Source organism: Coptis chinensis, chromosome 8 (genome assembly GCF_015680905.1).
Source record: "Coptis chinensis isolate HL-2020 chromosome 8, ASM1568090v1, whole genome shotgun sequence".
Lineage (NCBI taxonomy): Eukaryota > Viridiplantae > Streptophyta > Magnoliopsida > Ranunculales > Ranunculaceae > Coptis > Coptis chinensis.
The window spans coordinates 51,639,707-51,657,515 of NC_141463.1; the positions used below are offsets into that span (position 1 = coordinate 51,639,707).

Genomic DNA, 17,809 nt, shown 5'->3' on the forward strand with positions numbered 1-17,809 from the left:
AACTACTTCTAGAAGAATATCAGACTCTATGCGCACAAAATCATGTGCCATACATGTAGGGGAGTGATATCCTCATTAAGGATTATCACACACGCGTGAAGCATAAGCGAACTCAGGACAGCGACCTCCAAGACCGACCTGTGAGCAGCTCCTTTGTGAAGACATACACGCGCAACATAGGTGAACCCGAAACATCGACCTCCAAGACCGATCTATGAGCAGCTCCTTTCATGTAGGTGGTATGAACTAAGATGTCTCAGTACGAACACATAGGCAGAGATAGAACGACTCAAATAAGGTCACCACCAGGGGTAATCATTATCAAAATCTTACTTGTATTTCCCACCACCGGGAAATAGGGACTACCGCACCAACTCCCAATCAGCACACGACTTATACCAAAACCAACCCAACACTCATTCACAATCTCCACCTTACACGTGTGCAGGTAGCACACGTGCCTCTAGGATTGAAACTTCACAAGCCTATAAATACCACCTATTTGAACTACGTGAGGCCTGATTCTTCTCTCCCCTAGAAAATCAAGAGAGGATACGTAGGCAGCTCGCTCATCAGCGAACTCGGTCTCTCCAAAAAATCTCAACCTATTCCCTTCTTTCTACGATCTGTAAAGCAAAACCAAAGCACCCCTTTACTATACCTCCAAAACCTCAGGAGGTTCTTGTTATCTACAAAGTGTTGGTGTATTAAGGCACTTAGGATAAACAATCAGTTCATTAGGGACTTCTCAAGTCAAAATGACGCTGAAGTTACAATGCTATTGTCTATTTATATCAGTAAAATGTTGCAGGCTTAAGCTTTTTATCTGTGAACAGGTCTCAAGTAGTTCAAACTTCTCTACACATTTGAGAAGATAAGATGACTCTTGAAATCAAACTGAAATATTGTTGTTTCTCTCTGTTAAAAAAAATAGTCATGTAAAACATTTCAGAATGGCCTTGTACTTGTACCAATACATGCATATGCCTGGATAACCGAATGCAGGAAAATGAGTCCACCAAAACAACAGAACAAAAAAAATCCATTAAATGATACATATGAAGGAATTGAAAATCAAAAACTCCAACTGAAAGTTTTAAGACTACAAAAATAAGTTGAATTTGCCAAAAACCTACTTATAGATAAACACTGCAACAAAGCCTTTTCATCAGGAACATAAACAAGATGAACCATTCAATCACTTCTTCCTTTCCTTACTCCCTGAGAAATCACCTTTGTTGAATCCTTTAAACTCATTTGTTGCATCAGCTGTGTTCTGCTTCTTCATACCTTTCCTCCCACCAAAGCCGAACTTGGTATCCCTGTGGTCTCTGCTATTCCTCTTCTTGTCCATCCCTTTTCTTCCCTTGCCACCACCTTGTCTTCCCATTCCTCCTGACCTATCTCCTGGAGCTACATTACGCCTCCCCTTCTGTTTCCTTTCAAAACCTTTTCCATCCTCAAAAGGTAAACTGATGTCTTCACCATTTTCCCCGCCAGCAAATCCGCTCTTCTGCCTCTGCTTCCTCCACTTCTTAACAGATTCAATCTCTTCTTTCTTTTGCTTGGATCTCTCTTTCGTCTTTTGGGCTTGAACCTCTTTGGATATCTTCTTAGCCTCTCTAGCTTTCCTCCGCTCCTCAGCTTCCTCTATATTTTTCTTCTCCACTAACAGATGGCTTTTAACCTTCTCCATGTGAGTATCTGTCTTCACCATCTCAGCATAATAGTCAGACGGCCTCAGAAAAGGAAGCCCCAATTTCTGAAGCTTTTCAAATGCCTTCCTGGTTCCTTTTATTCTACTCCCTAGGTGTAGAAAACCAGTTCAGGAGCGAGGTCATCATTTACGTCCACCTTTTGCTCTTGGTTGACATCAACAGTCAGCTTGTGAATCCACTCAACATTATCTGGCCAGCTTATATCTTCGCGCTTCTCAAGCAGGCCGTCCTTATTGTATATATATATCTTCGATGGTTCATCCAACCTCACTTCGTCGTCTTCTGATTTTGATTCCAAGGCTGATTCATCTTCCGTATAATCCCCCATATCATCATCCACAATTTTTACCGTATTAACAGAGGAAGGTTTTTTGCTGAGCACGCTCATCTTACTCGAACAAGAAATTTATCTGAACCAAAAAGAGAAGTTAAGAAATAAATAAGCATCAGTGAGGATTACACTATTTGTGCGCTGCTTTGTGTCTGTGTGTGTGTAGTGTAACACCTCTTGTCATCAAGGACCAAAGGTTTTCAAAATCACCTTCAGACTCACTAATATCAAGGTTTTAGAGTGTGTTATTTTCAATCATTTTTTACGTCAAATATATAAATTAAAAAAAAAATAAGCACAACAAACTTAAGAACAAAAGAGATGAACTTTAAGGGACAAAGGAAGAAATTACTGTCGACCATAAATAAGATGACATCCAAACAAGACAACGACTAAAACACATTCCTAGGTTGCCTTACACCCCTTTCATAACTAAAACGAAGTTGAACAACGCCATTATCTAATTCTAATACTGTATTTGTTTTAATGGTCTCATCAGCCCGTTCAAAGTTCAACCATATACATAGAAAAGAATCTGCTTTACCAATGGGGCAGCATGCAGGAGAAAAAATATATGGAACCTATTGTTTGACAAAACCTTGTACGTAGCAACCCCACCTTGTGCATTTCTGTGTAGAGATTTGCGTGTATCTTTAAGCTAGCTAATGGCAGCAATAGTGCAACACTCACCACATAAAAGAGATCGAGACCTATCTCAGCTCATCCTCAAGGCATCAACTCAAAATCACAGTATGCATGTCTAAACTCTAAAATATCGTTCTTGGTTCAGCCAAAAGCCCAAAACATATATTCCAACTATTTCGGTACTTCTCAGAAAGATTATATGGTCTCGTATTGGAATTTACATTATTACATTTGCAGTTTTGAATTCTCGGCGTTATATAAGCTGAGATTAAGAAGTGAGTGACATTTAGTAAAAATAGATATAGAGGTCGAACCTCCCCTACCATCTAATTTAAATGTGCGCAGATTAGCGATGATTTTGTTAATTAAGTGATTATCGATGAGAGTAGCCTGTTGATGAAGACGATCATACTATCTACCATAGAACAAAATATCACGATATATCCCGATAAATATTGAGATTTCAGCAAAAGATAAATAAATATCGTGATATGTTTAGAGATATATACAATAAATATCGACAATATTTTGACGATATTATCAATATTTTAGGATATATTGTGATATTTGGAGATATTTATTGATGATAACAATTTTATTTAATATTTATCATTATATTTCAAATAAATATAAATTATATATCATGAAATATTAAAAAATATCTATAATATATATGATATTTGTCGATATTTTGAATATATTTATGATATTTGCATATAAAATAATATCAAATATCTCTAAAAAAGAGAATATATCTACGATACATATCCATAAATCAAAAAATCAATATTTTGTCATATCTTGATATTTTGTAATAGATAGCATATGCCATATGGTGTAGATAGCAGACATCTTTATTTCATTAGGACATTAGGTCATTCTGAGAATATTAGGCCCTGGTTACACCATGGACTGGGCCAAAGGCCAGGTGCGGTTCAGTTTTCGGTCGTGACTCGTGAGTTGATCAGACCATTTTCCAGTGTTTCACATTTCCCCCAATTCAAATATTTGGCGGAAACATCAGAACACATTCCCATTCTCAAACAACAAACCCTCACTCTCTCTCTCACACTCATGGCCCCAATCGCCGAAACTTCCCTCCTCACAAAACTGCAAAACCGCGATTACAAAAACCTAAAACAAGATTACACAGAATACCTATCCCCATTTTCAGATTTCATCTCACCCGATTTTTTCCCTAATCCAACTAAAAATAAGAAAACGACAAAAAAGAAATTAATCCGTCCACTCGCTAAACAATTCCTCACATTTATTTCCTCTTCCTTAAAACTTATCTCGATTCAACTCACCGAGTTACACAAAACAAGCGAAGATAAAATTACACCAGAAGTTGTAGTGGTGGAACTGTTTGATGTTTTTAAACTTTGTTTGGAGTGTTTGAGTTGTATGTCAGTTTGTTTGGAGTGTAAACCGGTTATGATAAATTTACAAAGGAAACAATTGGTTGTTTGTTATGAGATTTGGGGGAAGTATATTGATGCTGAAGTTGAAGGGTTATTTATACTCGACGCGCTTTCTTGTAACAATTTGAAGAAGAAGGGTGAGAGAAGTTTGTTACCGGATTTGGGGAATAATGAGGATACTCAACTTGCTAGTTTGGTTGTGGAAATTGTTATTAGGATTGTTAAGTGTTCGTTTAAGAGTAAGAGAAAAGAAGATGGTGTTTATAGGAGAGTTCTTGTAATGGTTGAGCAGATTGAACCATGGTTTAAGATTCTAGACTAGAAAGCGTGTGAGAAATGGAAGTTAGAGTTTGTGAATGTTCTTTATAGATGCACGTTGTTTGTGTTAGAGGAGGAGTCGTGTTTGGATGGAGATTAGTACATAGGTTTTGTGTGACGGTGTTGAAACAATGTTGGAAGTTATCTGAGAAGGATCATTTCTTTAAGATGAATTTAACAGTTTTTATGTACGTATTTATGTTTTCTCTCTATTAACACGTGCATTTAGTTAGGTCTTATGTGTTTGGAATTTGTAATGTGCAGATTGCGAGGAATATTTGTTATACTCTGAGCTCTTAATGGTCAAGTAAATATTTGCTTATTGTTGATATGTTGAAGTGTTTGATGGACTTTATTAGAAACGACTGCGAGGTAACATGGCATTTTATTTAACTACTCTATCTCTTGAAGCGTGCAAAGTTTGAACCGTTTTATGGATGTAGAACATGAAGCATACCATTTTCTTACAATTTTTCAGGTTGGGGTGGAAGGCAGTGTAAATGAATGTGTTGATATTGTAGATTATTGTCTACGAAAGTGTCGATTTGCAAGCATAGAATATTGTAAAGATGTTGGTAGCAGTCTTCACAAAATAGCAAGTGATTTTAGTAAGGTAAATGATCCTGATATCTGAATGTTTTATCTTCTTTATGTATATGCATGTGCAACAGAGTCCAGGGGCTCAGAGATTCTCAGCTTAAGATATCATTCAGAATTGCAACCATACTTGACGTTTATATACTGGAGGGTGGTGTACCATTGCGATTACCTCCCCTTCAAAATGCAAACAGTATTTCCAACCGTTGGGTGAAAATCATATGCAGTTAGGATTTTGAGTGAATAGTAAAAGGTTGATTTTTTTTGAGTGCTCGACCCCATCTTAGGAAACGATTAGATTCTTCATTTTTGTTTCTATAGGTGGATAATTATGCAGCTCAGTGAATCTAACTGTCAAAACTATCAGCAGGTTTTGGTACCTGTTGATTCAATTCTGAGGCTTTATGCAGTTGGCATGTGTTTTATGGAGACAAATTTTCATCTGAGCTGTAACAAATCTGAAAGTTCAGTTACTAATTCACTGCTCCAACTTTCAACTGGTAGTGCGGATCTGCTATACTTAGCTGACGTGCTTCATCGTTTGGAAACTTATTTCCACAAGTGTTCTAGAAGTTGCAAGAGTGAGCAGGCGAGGTCTTCTTTCCCATCATACTTGAATGCTTTAGCATTCGTCTGTCATCCATTGGCCGAAATAGTCAATAAAGCAAGCCAACTTATTCTCGCTGAAGAGAAATTCAATCCGCTTTCGACTAAGCTAATGTTTATTCTGGATGCATTCCAACAATTTTGTGATGCGTTCTTTATTTGTTGCAGGTAGTCTCATTCAATCAGTTTCCACTAGAAGTACTGTAGTTTGTACTTTTATTTTAACAATGGAGACCTTTGTTAATGAATCCATGCTCATAGGCTAAATGTGTGAATGCAAAATATCTTTATTCTTGGTGAATAATTGCAGCTGTACATCTGAAAAGGAGAGAGAGAAGTTTAGAGAGAGTAGAAACACATTGCTATATGTAGCAATCGCAGCTTTCACAATATCCCTCAGGACAGATAAAAATCTTGAGGTTGTTCTCATTTTGTTAATTGAAATGCTTTGTAGGGAGAAATTCAGTTGTTATCGGTTGCTCATGTATGTAATTCTATTTCATTTATTTCAGAAAAGTGTACGTCACATCGACTGTATCTTCTCAAGCTGCTGGATTCTGTTGAAAGAGATGAAATTCCTTATTGCATCCCTTTACAACATTGGTGCAAATTTATACAATAATAAGCAAAATGAAGCAGGTACCTTTTTTCATCCAACGTGAACTTTTATCAGTTCTCATTTTGGTTTTCTTATGAAGTTACCTTTATGAAAATGCTCTAGTTAACTTTCTTATAGACCAAGACACATTTGCGGTATTTTCCTTTACTTCTAATATCGATTAATAAATGACTCTTATGACTGATTTCTTTATGTGTAGAATTAAATTGAGATGTAATCAACCGCTTATAGGTCAGAATCTCCCACTTATAGATGTAATCAGTGCCAATTAGGCTTTATTTTGTACTGTAAACATATTGGGTATGCGTTAAAGCTTTGGTCAAGTATTAATTGGTCTGTGGATGCTCATTCTGAGTTGGAGACTGGAAATGCAATTCAGCTGCTATATTGTACAGCTGATCTTTTGTCAATGAAGGTAAGTTGTGTTGAACACTAGATTGAGACAATTTAAAAAGAAAAATAAGTTGGAGTAGGAGCTTTCCTGTAACTTGATGACTGTACTTTAGCTTGATGATAAAATCTTATTATGGATGCATGACTGTACAACTGCAGGGTTGGTTTCACTTTCAGTATGATTTGTACAAGCTAATCATCATATTCTTAAAAAGAAAAGGCGTGCCATTTGAGAAATGCTTAGCCATGCTATGGGCCAATAGAAGGCTAACCCATGCCCTTTGCACTACACCAATTCATGAAGATGTCGTGTCAAGTTTTGCACAACATTTTGACGATCGTTCTAACACAGTTGGTTTCTGGATAAGCTGCATAAAGGATTCAGTCACTAACAGTTGGGTTCCGCCAGAAGTTCTCTCTTTTTGATTCCATTGTACCTCCAGATGGCCATTCTAATCCTGGAAGTCCTTTGGGTTCTAATGTTACTGTTGATGAAGTCAAAGAAGCTGCATTGGCTCTTATAAGTGTACGTATTTCAAGATTTGGTTGTAAAGTTGGTTTTCACTTGTTTTGAACTTCAGTAACAGTGTGAGTATCCTATGTGATCCTGGCATTTCTTTCTCATAGGGCAATAAGACTAATTCCAATTTTCTTGCTGGGTATCTTTACCATGACTTGTGCGAAAGACTCTTCTCAAGTGGACATTTAATTGAGGTTAGTCACAGTGTATTCTCTTTTTACCAGATTTATGCTATTAACTCTATCTGTTGGGACGACTTTTTGCATTTGTTTTTTGAAAGTTAGACAGACAGGTATGTTTGTGCTCTTTGTTTAGACTTTTAGATGGCAAGGGATATATCTTCGAGAATATCTAGCCGATATTAGACGTGATCTTATTTGTATTTATCTGTTTATTTGTGGATAGAGGTGTAGAGACTCCAACGTGTTATTTTGTTCTATTGTTATTGACCCTATAGACAGCTGTCATTCTCTTTGATTGCCAATGGCACCCAAGGAACATTCTTTTTGGAGTTTTCTTTTTCCAACAATTAAATCGAAAATAAATTAAACTTAAGCCTTCAAGGCAACTCCTTTCTCAATTAGGGAACTCTCCTTTTTTTAGTTGAACATTTTTTTGAGATCTTGGTTTGGAGAGCCTAGTTCTCTATAATGTGGTTCTTACTTGCCCTTGCTGCCTTCCTTCTCAGGCTCTTTCATTTGGAAGAGAGTCCCTTCGCTTGTGTTTTAAACTCTTGCAGAGGAAATTTATTTGCACTTTTGGCAAGCAGCCTCAGAGAACCAGTGAGTTTGGGGAAACAGGTCCAAAGTATGCGTTTGACCATGCACAACTTGAGGTTTTTGGATCAGTAGCAACTGAAGCTTGGCCACATATTCGCTCATGGAACTTAGAGCAGTGTAACCTTACTCAATGGAATGTCTTTCAGTGTTATCTTGAAAGGATTTTACAGGTATGTCTCTGAAACTTTCTCTTCTTCTTTTTTTGACAGGTACATATTCTTTTTTTTTGAAGTTGTGTACTTGTAAGAAAGTGAACAAAGACTTTCATTTTTTCGTTTATAATCATATTTGTTATGTACAATAAATAGGTTGGAGCTGTCCATGAAGCACTTGGAAATGCATCTGCTGCTGTAGCTCTATTAGTGCAAGGGAAAAGTATCTCTTCTACGAAAGGATTACCAGTTTTTAGACTTGCATTTGCATATGCCTTAGGTACTAAAATTAATTTCTCTTTGTTTGTTTGCAATATTTACTACCAAAGTTTCCTGTTTCGACTTAGTCACCTCTATGTTTATTTTCCTGCGTCTAGGCCAAATATACTACAAAAAGCAACTTTGGGATTTTGCCAAATATGAACTTAAAACTGCCCAGAAAATTCTGGAGGAAACTATTTCCTGCAACCGATGCCAATTGATCCTGGAAGTAGCATTGATCAGCGAATTGGAGATTTAACTAAAATCTGTTCACCTGGAATCCAAAGGACTTCATTAAATGATAGCTTTTCATCTGATCCAGGCTTCTACAGATCAGCACTTAAAAAACTGAATTCTTCTGAACGGGAAGTCTCTTTCAGTTTTGATGACGATACAAGTCAGTTGGACAGCAGGGTACAGTGTCCCCAGGAGGTTGACACTGAGGGTTCACATCTGATTTTGAAATCTAAGAAGTCTAAAAAAGCATAAAAAATTCTACCAGAGAAGAAACCTAATTTAAGGATGACTCGAGCCAGAAGTCGATCCTCCCATGAAAAAAGCGTTCAACATAAAGGTGAGGTGGGATCTGAATGTGTTATGCCCTCAAGTGGAAACAGTGGAAACTCTTTTCCCATTACCCATACTGGTAACAAGCAATACCTGGAAGTAAATAGGCCTTCGATGACTGAGTTTGGATGTGGAAAGAACTGTTGGAAGTGGGTTCTCGTGAAAGTGATGAAAAGTGGGAAGATGCAAAATTTCATATACATGAAGTGGGAATTTCATTGTAAGCGTCTCTCGTTGAGGTTACTCAATGAAATAGGTAAGTTAAAATTGTGTATTGGAAATATTAGTCACACTTAGAGAACGATTTTTGTGTAGTTCATTCGTCTCATAGATTTGGAAAGCTTAGACGAATTTTCTCTGTTATTAATTTTCTTTTTCTACTTCAGATGGCTTAAACATATCTATGTTTGAAATGAGATTGCATATGATTTTCATCTGTAATTTTTTTTTTTGGTCAGGAAATTGCTCTACTGATCCTGCTAAAGTCCACAAAACACATGAAACATTGTGGGAAAACATTTCCATGCTCTTCAACAGAAAATCATTCTGTGAAACTTATTCCTGTCCGCGCCCTCTCTTGCTGGAATTCATTGGGAAAGAAAGCCAAGGAGACGTCTTTGCCATTGAGCGGGCAGCAATACTATACAACTTGTCTTGGTTTGCTCTGAAGAACAATTATTCCAGGTATCTAATCTCTTGCATGCTCTGTGTGTGTGTGTGCACTTTTGTAATTCAGTTTGTAGTCACATGGAAATGTGACGGATAAAAAAAAACATCTCCCCCCCCACACACACACACACACAGAAATTTCAGAATGATATGTTTTCTCTTTGAAAGGACGATCTCCTCATCATATAGTCATTGCCACCATAAGAAAATCAAACAGCTATGGATAGAACTAACACCATCATGTGTTGTCTTCATGTTGATTGTAGGGGATTTTCCAAGTATCCCTTGATCTTCCTCTGTGCCTTGTGATCTAGAAGCCGTTACTTGGTAGAGAAGGGATGAGATGATTTTGAGTTCAGGGTTGAACCGCCTGGCGGCTGCCTACGTATCTCCTTGTTTATTTAGGAGAATCAAACTCTATTTTGCGTCGTTCCTATGAGCGAATTCCTATGGTTTATATAGGAAGAACTTTGAGAGTCCTAGGGTTAGGACTGTCCTCACCACTTGTGTGTTTCCTTCTATCTTTGGACTCTACTTTCCTATTAGGAATTCTCTTCTTATGGAAGTCTGAATCTAGATCATATCTTATTAGAGGTAGGTTTCCTTGTTGATCATAATGTCTCATCATACATGAGAATATTATATTTAAAAGGTTAACTCTTAAAGATATGCCATCACGATTCCTTCCTTACCATCAATTTATTTCTGTTCAGGAACTGTCTATATCAGTTCCTAACGACTTGGTGAACTGTTATGCTCAGAGGCGGTCAGTCACGTGCGTGGCATATGCCTACTAAACACTCGTGCTAAATACGAGATCACTTATTCGCAGAACTGATCCGATGGTCCTCGTCTCATTTTGAACATCTATAGTCCTGAGTTATTTTCAATACACGTGTCATCCATCTAATGACGGGAAATCCCCCTTACATTGATGATGAAAACTATTGGCCATAACTTTTCAGCTTCTGAAAATTAGAATGTCTGGTCTTGTATGGGAAATCATTCATCTGTGAGGAGTTTGTCCTTATACGTTAATCCCATTATGGAAATCCGTAGTCTGCAGAAGGGATTTTATATGCTACAAGTTTTAAAGATTTATATCAAATCTAATGTTTCAGTATCATCTCTTTTCTTTAACCTCCTTTTCATTTCTTTTTTTGTATACCAGGACTGACTGCTGTGAATTGTCTCATGTTCAATTGTCGTCAATTTTATCCTGGTTGTTGCAGGCTTTCATCCTCAGCCGTGAGGTCCCCCTGCTTTTTCAGAAGGTAATACTTTGTGGGCATTTTGTTTTGATCACTTGCTGTGATGTATTGAATCTCTCTCTTAATTATAGACTTATAGTTAATTGTAGCAAGTTTCGTATACGTGATTTAGTGTATTGCTTGTTTAATTTCCAACTAGAATATATAATTCTTGGTTACAGCAATATACTTGAGATGGTTGAGTGTCAAATTTTGTTTAAAATATTTCAGGTATCAAGGTTGCTTGCAACAATTTTTTTACTTCCACCTTTGGTGAACCATTTTCTTTGCCCTTACCTCTTGGGAACACCCTCTCTGGAAGCTATTGGGCTGCTTTCTTCCACCAGGCTTCACTAGGCACTTATTTCAATCATCAATTGTGTTAAAAAATAAATGCACCCAAAGGTTCCGATGTTATGGATGTTGTGGTACGTATGCAGTTTTTGGCTTGTTACACGAGTACTCTTTCGAAATATGAATTTATGTGTTGTTTCAATGATCTTGACTACAAGTACTTGATTAGCAATAGTGTTGTTATTTGTAGTTGCACCTCGTCATGTATGACCTATAGTTGTTATAGAAGATGAGCATCCAACTTAAAACCAATTGGTGATAAGTGGAGAGGCCCCAAGACTTACGTATTTTTACGCGTGGCTTAAAATAGCCCATGTGGGATTAAACATCTTAACACACCCCTCATGTGTGGCATTACTTGAGCCTAACATGTGGACAAACATATTTGGGTTACATGGACTCGTGGAGTAAACAATAAGCCTTTTGGGCCGAACATAATAACCCGCTCTGATACCATATAGAAGATGAGCATCCAACTTAAAACCAATTGTTGATAAGTGGAGAGGCCCCAAGACTTATATATTTTTACGAGTGGCTTAACATAGCCCATGTGGAACTAAACATCTCAATTGGTTTGAGTTTAGATAGTGTTGGGTATTTGTCTCTGCTAATATTGTTGGGTATTTGGGTATTTGAGTCTTAGGCTAATATTTATCAACAAATAGATTCAGAAATCCATCTCTGTCTATGCTGCTAACTCTCAGTTTTGTCCTACTTCTGTCTCAATGTTGCAGATCACTATTTATGCATGATGACTAGTTACTAGTCCAAAAAGTCCTCAGTTATTTTGCATTTATATTTGAGGCAAGACACATTCTGAAGTCTGAACATACTGTTGTTATTCTCACTTATCCTTAATTGGGAAGAATGACCAGTAATATATATATTAAAGTACTCATCTTTCGTAAGCAGTAAAACCTGAGGACTTATATTGTCTTATATTGTCTGATACTCTGATATATATAACCAGCTTACTTTGAATGAGAGGGTTGTGTAGTGAAAAGGATGTATTTCCATTTCATTTTTAAATCTGAGTTCATTTTCAGGGCTCACACAATACTGCCTCAAATGAGACAATGACAGAAGTTTCTACCTTGCTCAGGTGCTAAGTTTCACACTTTAGTCCAACTGATGTTTCTTTTCAAGCAGGAAAGTATTTGACTAATCAGAGTTTTCCCCATGCTTCTGCAGATTTGCACCTGGAAGTATAGATGATCTTGAAAAATTTGTATCGAACTTCTTCCGACTCCTGCCAAGCATTATGGTCATCTGCATAAGTTTGCTTGGAAGTGATTATGCTAGACTACTGAGTGATGTTTTGCCTGGCCACTTCTCTTCTCCGGCATGTATGCTGTTGTCGCGATTAAACTCTACTAATGAACCTATTGTCATGCTTCTGCCTTCTGCTGCGATTCCAGAGGACATTGATCTTGATGCAAAGCATATTACACTGTATGAGGGCACAAACTCCAGTAATAATTGGATCTGTCCATGGGGTCGCACTGTGGTGGATGATGTAGCTCCACAGTTCAAATTGATACTGCAGGAGAATTACATGTCATCCTCGTTCTTTCCCACAGTTGATACACAGGAGAACAGGTCGTTATGGTGGAAATGGAGAATGAAACTCAATGGTCGCCTTGATAAATTTGTGAGGTTGGTCATTTCCTATTTTCTAGTCTTTCTATGCATGTACGCATGCATGCATGCACAGACATGATGCGGTTACTTGCCCAAGAAAGTCATGATTCTAAAAGGAAATTTGTTTTTTTTTCGTGATAAATTTGTAAGTTTATTTTACCTGCTTCCAAGTCTGCATGTGCACACATGTATGTTATGCTATTGGAACAAGCAGAAGAATGGCACGATCTGTGAATTTTATAGTCGTATATTTGAGGATATTCACTGGTTAGATATATTTAATTGCTCTCTTGAGGATTGTCATGCTTTAATCTATTCATGTTTTCAAGTTTGCAATTTTTTTTTTGCAAATATGAATTGATTCTAATGCATATTGCTTCTTTGGTGCAGGGGTATTGAGGAGTCATGGTTGGGACCCTGGAAGTGCTTGCTTCTCAGTAAACCCTTGGATTCCACATGGCTGGATTCTGTTATTCTGAAAGTGAGCTCTGCCTTGAAGTGTAAATTTAATTTTTATGCAAATGAGAATTTGTTGAGAGTAATTCTAGGGGGTTCCTGATCTGTATCTGAAATAGAAGAATGCATCACTCATTTGCTGCTTCACAATGGCTGCTTAACTAATTGGGGATCTTGTCTAGAAAAGAAATATGACCTCTCATCTACTGCGTGTGATCATGCTGAAACTTGTTCTGGAAAATTGCTCCATCAATTGATACTAGAAGCATTTGATGATCTTGAAGCTGAATGCATCAGTAGAGAACTGATAATATTGGTTCTAGATTCTGATGTCCAGGTAATTCGTTGATTTATTATTCTGATAACTTTGCTGTTTGGATTGGTTGTCGTATTTTGCAAAATATAAATTTTTTAAGATCAAGTAATAATTAGTGAAAGGAGAGTTGGGGTTCGTGTAAGTAGTGGCTGTGTCCGCTTTATTTTCCTCAAGTGGTATGGTTGAGCATGGTAAAATGAAGGAAACCTAAATTTAATTGTTAAATTGTTGTTATTATGTTTTCTAGCCAATACGCGTAATTTTAAATTACCCTATCAGTAAAACAGTGAAGTTTCATCAGCAGAAAGGTTTTTGGTACTAAGACAATTTGTGGAACTATTTTTGTAAACCATAAGCTTCTCTGTTGCTGCAATTATCTAAGTGTGAATCTTTTGGAGTGTACGAACAGGGGACTTATGTTTTATGATTGTTACATCTGTGCTCTTTCCTTTTCTTTATGGTAGTATTTTCGTCTAATTTGGTTTAATTGCTAAATGCAGATGCTGCCATGGGAGAGTCTACCAGTTTTGAGGAAGAATGAGGCATATCGTATGCCTTCGGTTGGCAGCATATCTGCATTGGTGAATGTAAATTTTTCATCGTCAAGAAATAACTGGGAGAGCCAAGGGAAGCTTTCTATCAATAGATCCTTTAGATGCATTTTATTTGCTGAATCCAAGTGGCGACCTCAATGGCACACAAGTTGATTTTGAGGCCTGGTTTAGAGATCAGAAGCTGGAGGTATTTCCCTTTTTAGTTGTTTTCACTAGGAAATACTACGATTTTATTAAAGAAAAAAAAACTAAAACTGTAGTACTTTTATGAAATGGTAAATATACACAAGGGCTGATATTGGTGGAGATGACATCTTTCATGGTGATTATCCCTAAAAAAATAATCTCATTGAACATTTCTCACATTTTAAAAAACAGGGAGTGACTCTCAAGGACAAAACTGCCGAAAAAGTAACTCTCAAGGACATTTTTTTTTTTTTTTTTCCGTAACTCACAAGGACCGGGTAGATGAAAGGTCAAGTTAACCCTTGACGCGAAATAAAAAATGGATCGGGTAGATGAAATGTCAAGTATACCCCTGACGCGAAATAATTAACGGCCCGGCCCAAACGAAACGACCCGGTGTATTTAGTATGAATATTGAATTTTCATAGTCCTTGGGTATGAACATTGATTGGGTATGAACATTGAATGTTATGAACATTGAATGTTCATAGTCCTTTGGGGGTATGAACATTGATTGGGTATGAACATTCGATGTTCATAGTCCTTGGGTATGAACATTCGATGTTCATAGTACTTTGGGTATGAACATTGATTGGGTATGAACATTGAATGTTCATAGTCCTTTTGGTATGAACATTGATATTGTATAAGGTACATTCACCTATTTGGATACGAACAATCATTGTTCATACATCAGCAAAAGGTATGAACACTTGTTTGTTCATAGTAAAATGACAGAAAGGGTAAAATCGGAAAATATTTATTTTAAATCTGGGCCATTTGTCCTTGAGGGTTATTTTCACGGAAGGGTATAATTGGCATTTAAAAAAAGTAAAAGGGCCGGGCCAACTTATTTTGTCCTTGAGGGTTCCTAATTTTGAAATAGTGGGTTTGTGAGTTATTTTTCTCCAAAATTTGTCCTTGTGAGTTACTCACAAAAAACAGTGTCCTCTAGAGTTACTTTTTCCCCAAATTGGTCCTCTGGACTATTTTCTTGTTTAAAAAATTGTGTGATTTCGCAAATCATTATCTTTAAGACCATGAATATCTTACAAAAGCGAGCTCTACGTAGATATTCTCAAGTAAGATTGAGTCATTCAAATGGGCACAAATCATATCTATTGTTTAATTAATTAATTTTGAATGTTTAAAATAAATATTGCTTTATGCATCTCTATCTATCTGCATTTTCTTATGGAACAGGGAAAAGCTGGAGCTCCACCATCAGTGGAAGAGTTGGTTTTAGCCTTGAAGAATCATGATCTCTTCATATATTTCGGGCATGAAAGTCGTAAGCTACAATGCAGACTACTAATCATCATATATTCAGATATAGTGCATCCCGTTTGTTCATGGTTATATATAATGCAAACAGTTCCTGCTGCTTGTATTATCTTTCAGGCATGTCTCCCTTTCCTCCATAGATTTCTTTGTTCATGTGCTAATATGTCTGTATGGTGCAGGAACACAGTATATATCGGGACATGAGATTCAGAAACTGGAAAGTTGTGCTGCTACTCTGCTAATGGGTTGTGCTAGTGGAGCTCTACCTTTTTTTTTTTTTTTTTTGGTAAATAGATATTTCATTGATATAAAAATATAAAAACATAGGAATAGTAGGATGAGGTATCCTTACATTGATAACCAACTGAATGAAAGAACAATAAATGTACACAAGAAACAGAAAACACCGTTCTCAAGTCAAAATATCTTCCCTTTTATGGGTTGTTACAATCCACAAGGGGCTGTTATTTCACAAGGGGCTCTACCTTTTATGGGTTGTTACAATCCACAAGGGGCTGTTATTTCCTATTTGTTAGCTGGTTCTCCTGCCATCATTGCTAATCTGTGGGAAGTGACTGACAAGGATATTGACAGATTTGGAAAGAGTATGCTTAGTGCTTGGTGGTTACAAGAAAGAAAATCTTCCACCATTGGCTATAATCCAGTGAATTTGGTGGAAAAATTTGAATCTATGGACATAGAAACCAATTCTGGGAATGCGGCTAAGAAAACATCAAGAGTAACAAATAATGAGAGTAATAACAACAGATTCATGGACACACATGGCAGTACACCAACAATTGGATCGTTCATGAGTAACGCTCGAGAGGCTTGTACCCTTCTTGTTTTAATTGGTGCATCTCCGGTGTGTTATGGTATTCCTACAAGCATTAGGAACAAGAAAACGAGTCTGTAGCAGCAAGAATAGTCCGTATTGTACATATATAAATTGGGGAGCTGACCACTGATGATGCTCTCTTCCTACATATGAAGTTTTGAGGCTTTACACTGGTAATTGGTATGGCACAATGGCACATGATATCGTTGTGTAACTCTATTTGGTGTTTGTAGTTTTCTGACTCCTTTTGGTGTTTGCAGTTTTCTGCCTTCGGTTTCCTAGGGTGTACTATATTACACTAGCAAAGTTTGTTTATGAAATAGCGCCTTGTACCAATGATAACACTAACAGATTGCTTCGTCTTTGTAATAGACGAATATAGATCACATCTTTCTCTGGTCATTGTTCGGGCAATGGCCCGAGTTTGATATGTAAAATGATAGTATATTAGGCATGCAGCGATTCTTGATGGTTAGGGCTGTTGATTTGTCCATGGTGGTGTGATCTTCTGTCGGGCAACAGTTCAGATATGTTAAACCTACTTTTAGAATCTTTGTTTTTAACGTTATTGTTTTTTGTCTCGCTCTTGGTTTGGATGTAATTACAGTTCTATTCGGCCAAGATTCTTGGTGTCATAATTATGTTAACGATTAAGCCTTTCACGGAAATTTCTGTTGTTATTCCTGTGTTATTTCCGATAATTTTTTCGTTTTCTTAAACTTTGAATGCCAAGTTCATAAGTATTGGGCTACGGGCTGGGCCGGCTTCCTGGTCCTAGGAACATTTTAAGAGCTCTAGAAAACTTTGAATGCCAAGTTCATCAAGTATTGGGCCACGGGCTGGGCCGGCTTCCTGGTCCTAGGAGCATTTTAAGAGCTCTAGAAACACGTACATACAGACATACCGCATACAGCCTTTCAAACATTTAACATTGGCGCTTCTCAACAACAATGCATTACTTTCAACCAAAACCTTCAGGTAGCAAAAGCTACCCGCCATGGTTTATGTTTCCGATTCTTCTCTACTCACGAGGTTAGAGAATCACCATTACAGAAACCTTGGTCGTGATTTTGCAGAATATCTACAGCCTTTTTCAGATTTCACGACTTTTGATTTCGATCTCTATTCTACAAAGAAACTGAAAACTAAGAAGAATCAGAAAACCACAAAGAAGAAAAATTCTGATGATAAGGATCTAACCATTTGCCTTGCAACGCGGCTGACTGGATATATTTAACTTGCCTTGAAGCTATTGCCGAATTGAGGAAAAGATGAAGAGATATTACTGGGCCAACAATCAAAACAGGTGGAGCGAGGAATCTGGACTGGGG

The 17,809-nt window shown here is 37.2% G+C and overlaps 2 protein-coding genes and 1 pseudogene across 2 annotated transcripts; 2 read left to right on the forward strand and 1 right to left on the reverse strand.

The window, feature by feature from the left end:
• Positions 1-1,000: 1,000 nt before the first annotated feature.
• On the reverse strand, positions 1,001-2,418 carry LOC147481856 (putative rRNA-processing protein EBP2 homolog pseudogene; annotated as a pseudogene).
• A 1,178-nt stretch (positions 2,419-3,596) lies between these two features.
• On the forward strand, positions 3,597-17,060 carry LOC147481857 (separase-like). Its single transcript, XM_086579094.1, is given in 21 exon segments — positions 3,597-4,421; positions 6,484-6,673; positions 6,811-7,031; positions 7,033-7,177; positions 7,279-7,365; positions 7,860-8,120; positions 8,259-8,382; positions 8,480-8,590; positions 8,593-9,186; positions 9,389-9,614; positions 10,771-10,873; positions 11,081-11,196; positions 11,290-11,308; positions 12,250-12,305; positions 12,395-12,859; positions 13,235-13,637; positions 14,117-14,244; positions 14,246-14,357; positions 15,560-15,647; positions 15,820-15,894; positions 16,099-17,060. Coding segments are annotated over 21 exon segments (4,635 nt in total). The 5' UTR covers positions 3,597-3,768; the 3' UTR covers positions 16,557-17,060.
• Positions 4,525-6,622, forward strand: LOC147481858 (separase). Its single transcript, XM_086575539.1, has 6 exons — positions 4,525-4,808; positions 4,915-5,049; positions 5,404-5,807; positions 5,950-6,058; positions 6,152-6,278; positions 6,458-6,622. Exons 1-6 carry the CDS (start codon positions 4,767-4,769, stop codon positions 6,466-6,468), a joined length of 828 nt encoding a protein of 275 aa, XP_086431665.1. The 5' UTR covers positions 4,525-4,766; the 3' UTR covers positions 6,469-6,622.
• Positions 17,061-17,809: the final 749 nt, after the last annotated feature.

Coding starts and splice junctions, on each gene's coding strand:
- LOC147481858 (XM_086575539.1), top strand. CDS start 4,767: ATGTTGAAGTGTTTGATGGACTTTATTAGAAACGACTGCGAG. Junction 5,050..5,403: donor TAGCAAGTGATTTTAGTAAG/GTAAATGATCCT, acceptor AACTATCAGCAG/GTTTTGGTACCTGTTGATTC. Junction 6,059..6,151: donor GGACAGATAAAAATCTTGAG/GTTGTTCTCATT, acceptor CATTTATTTCAG/AAAAGTGTACGTCACATCGA.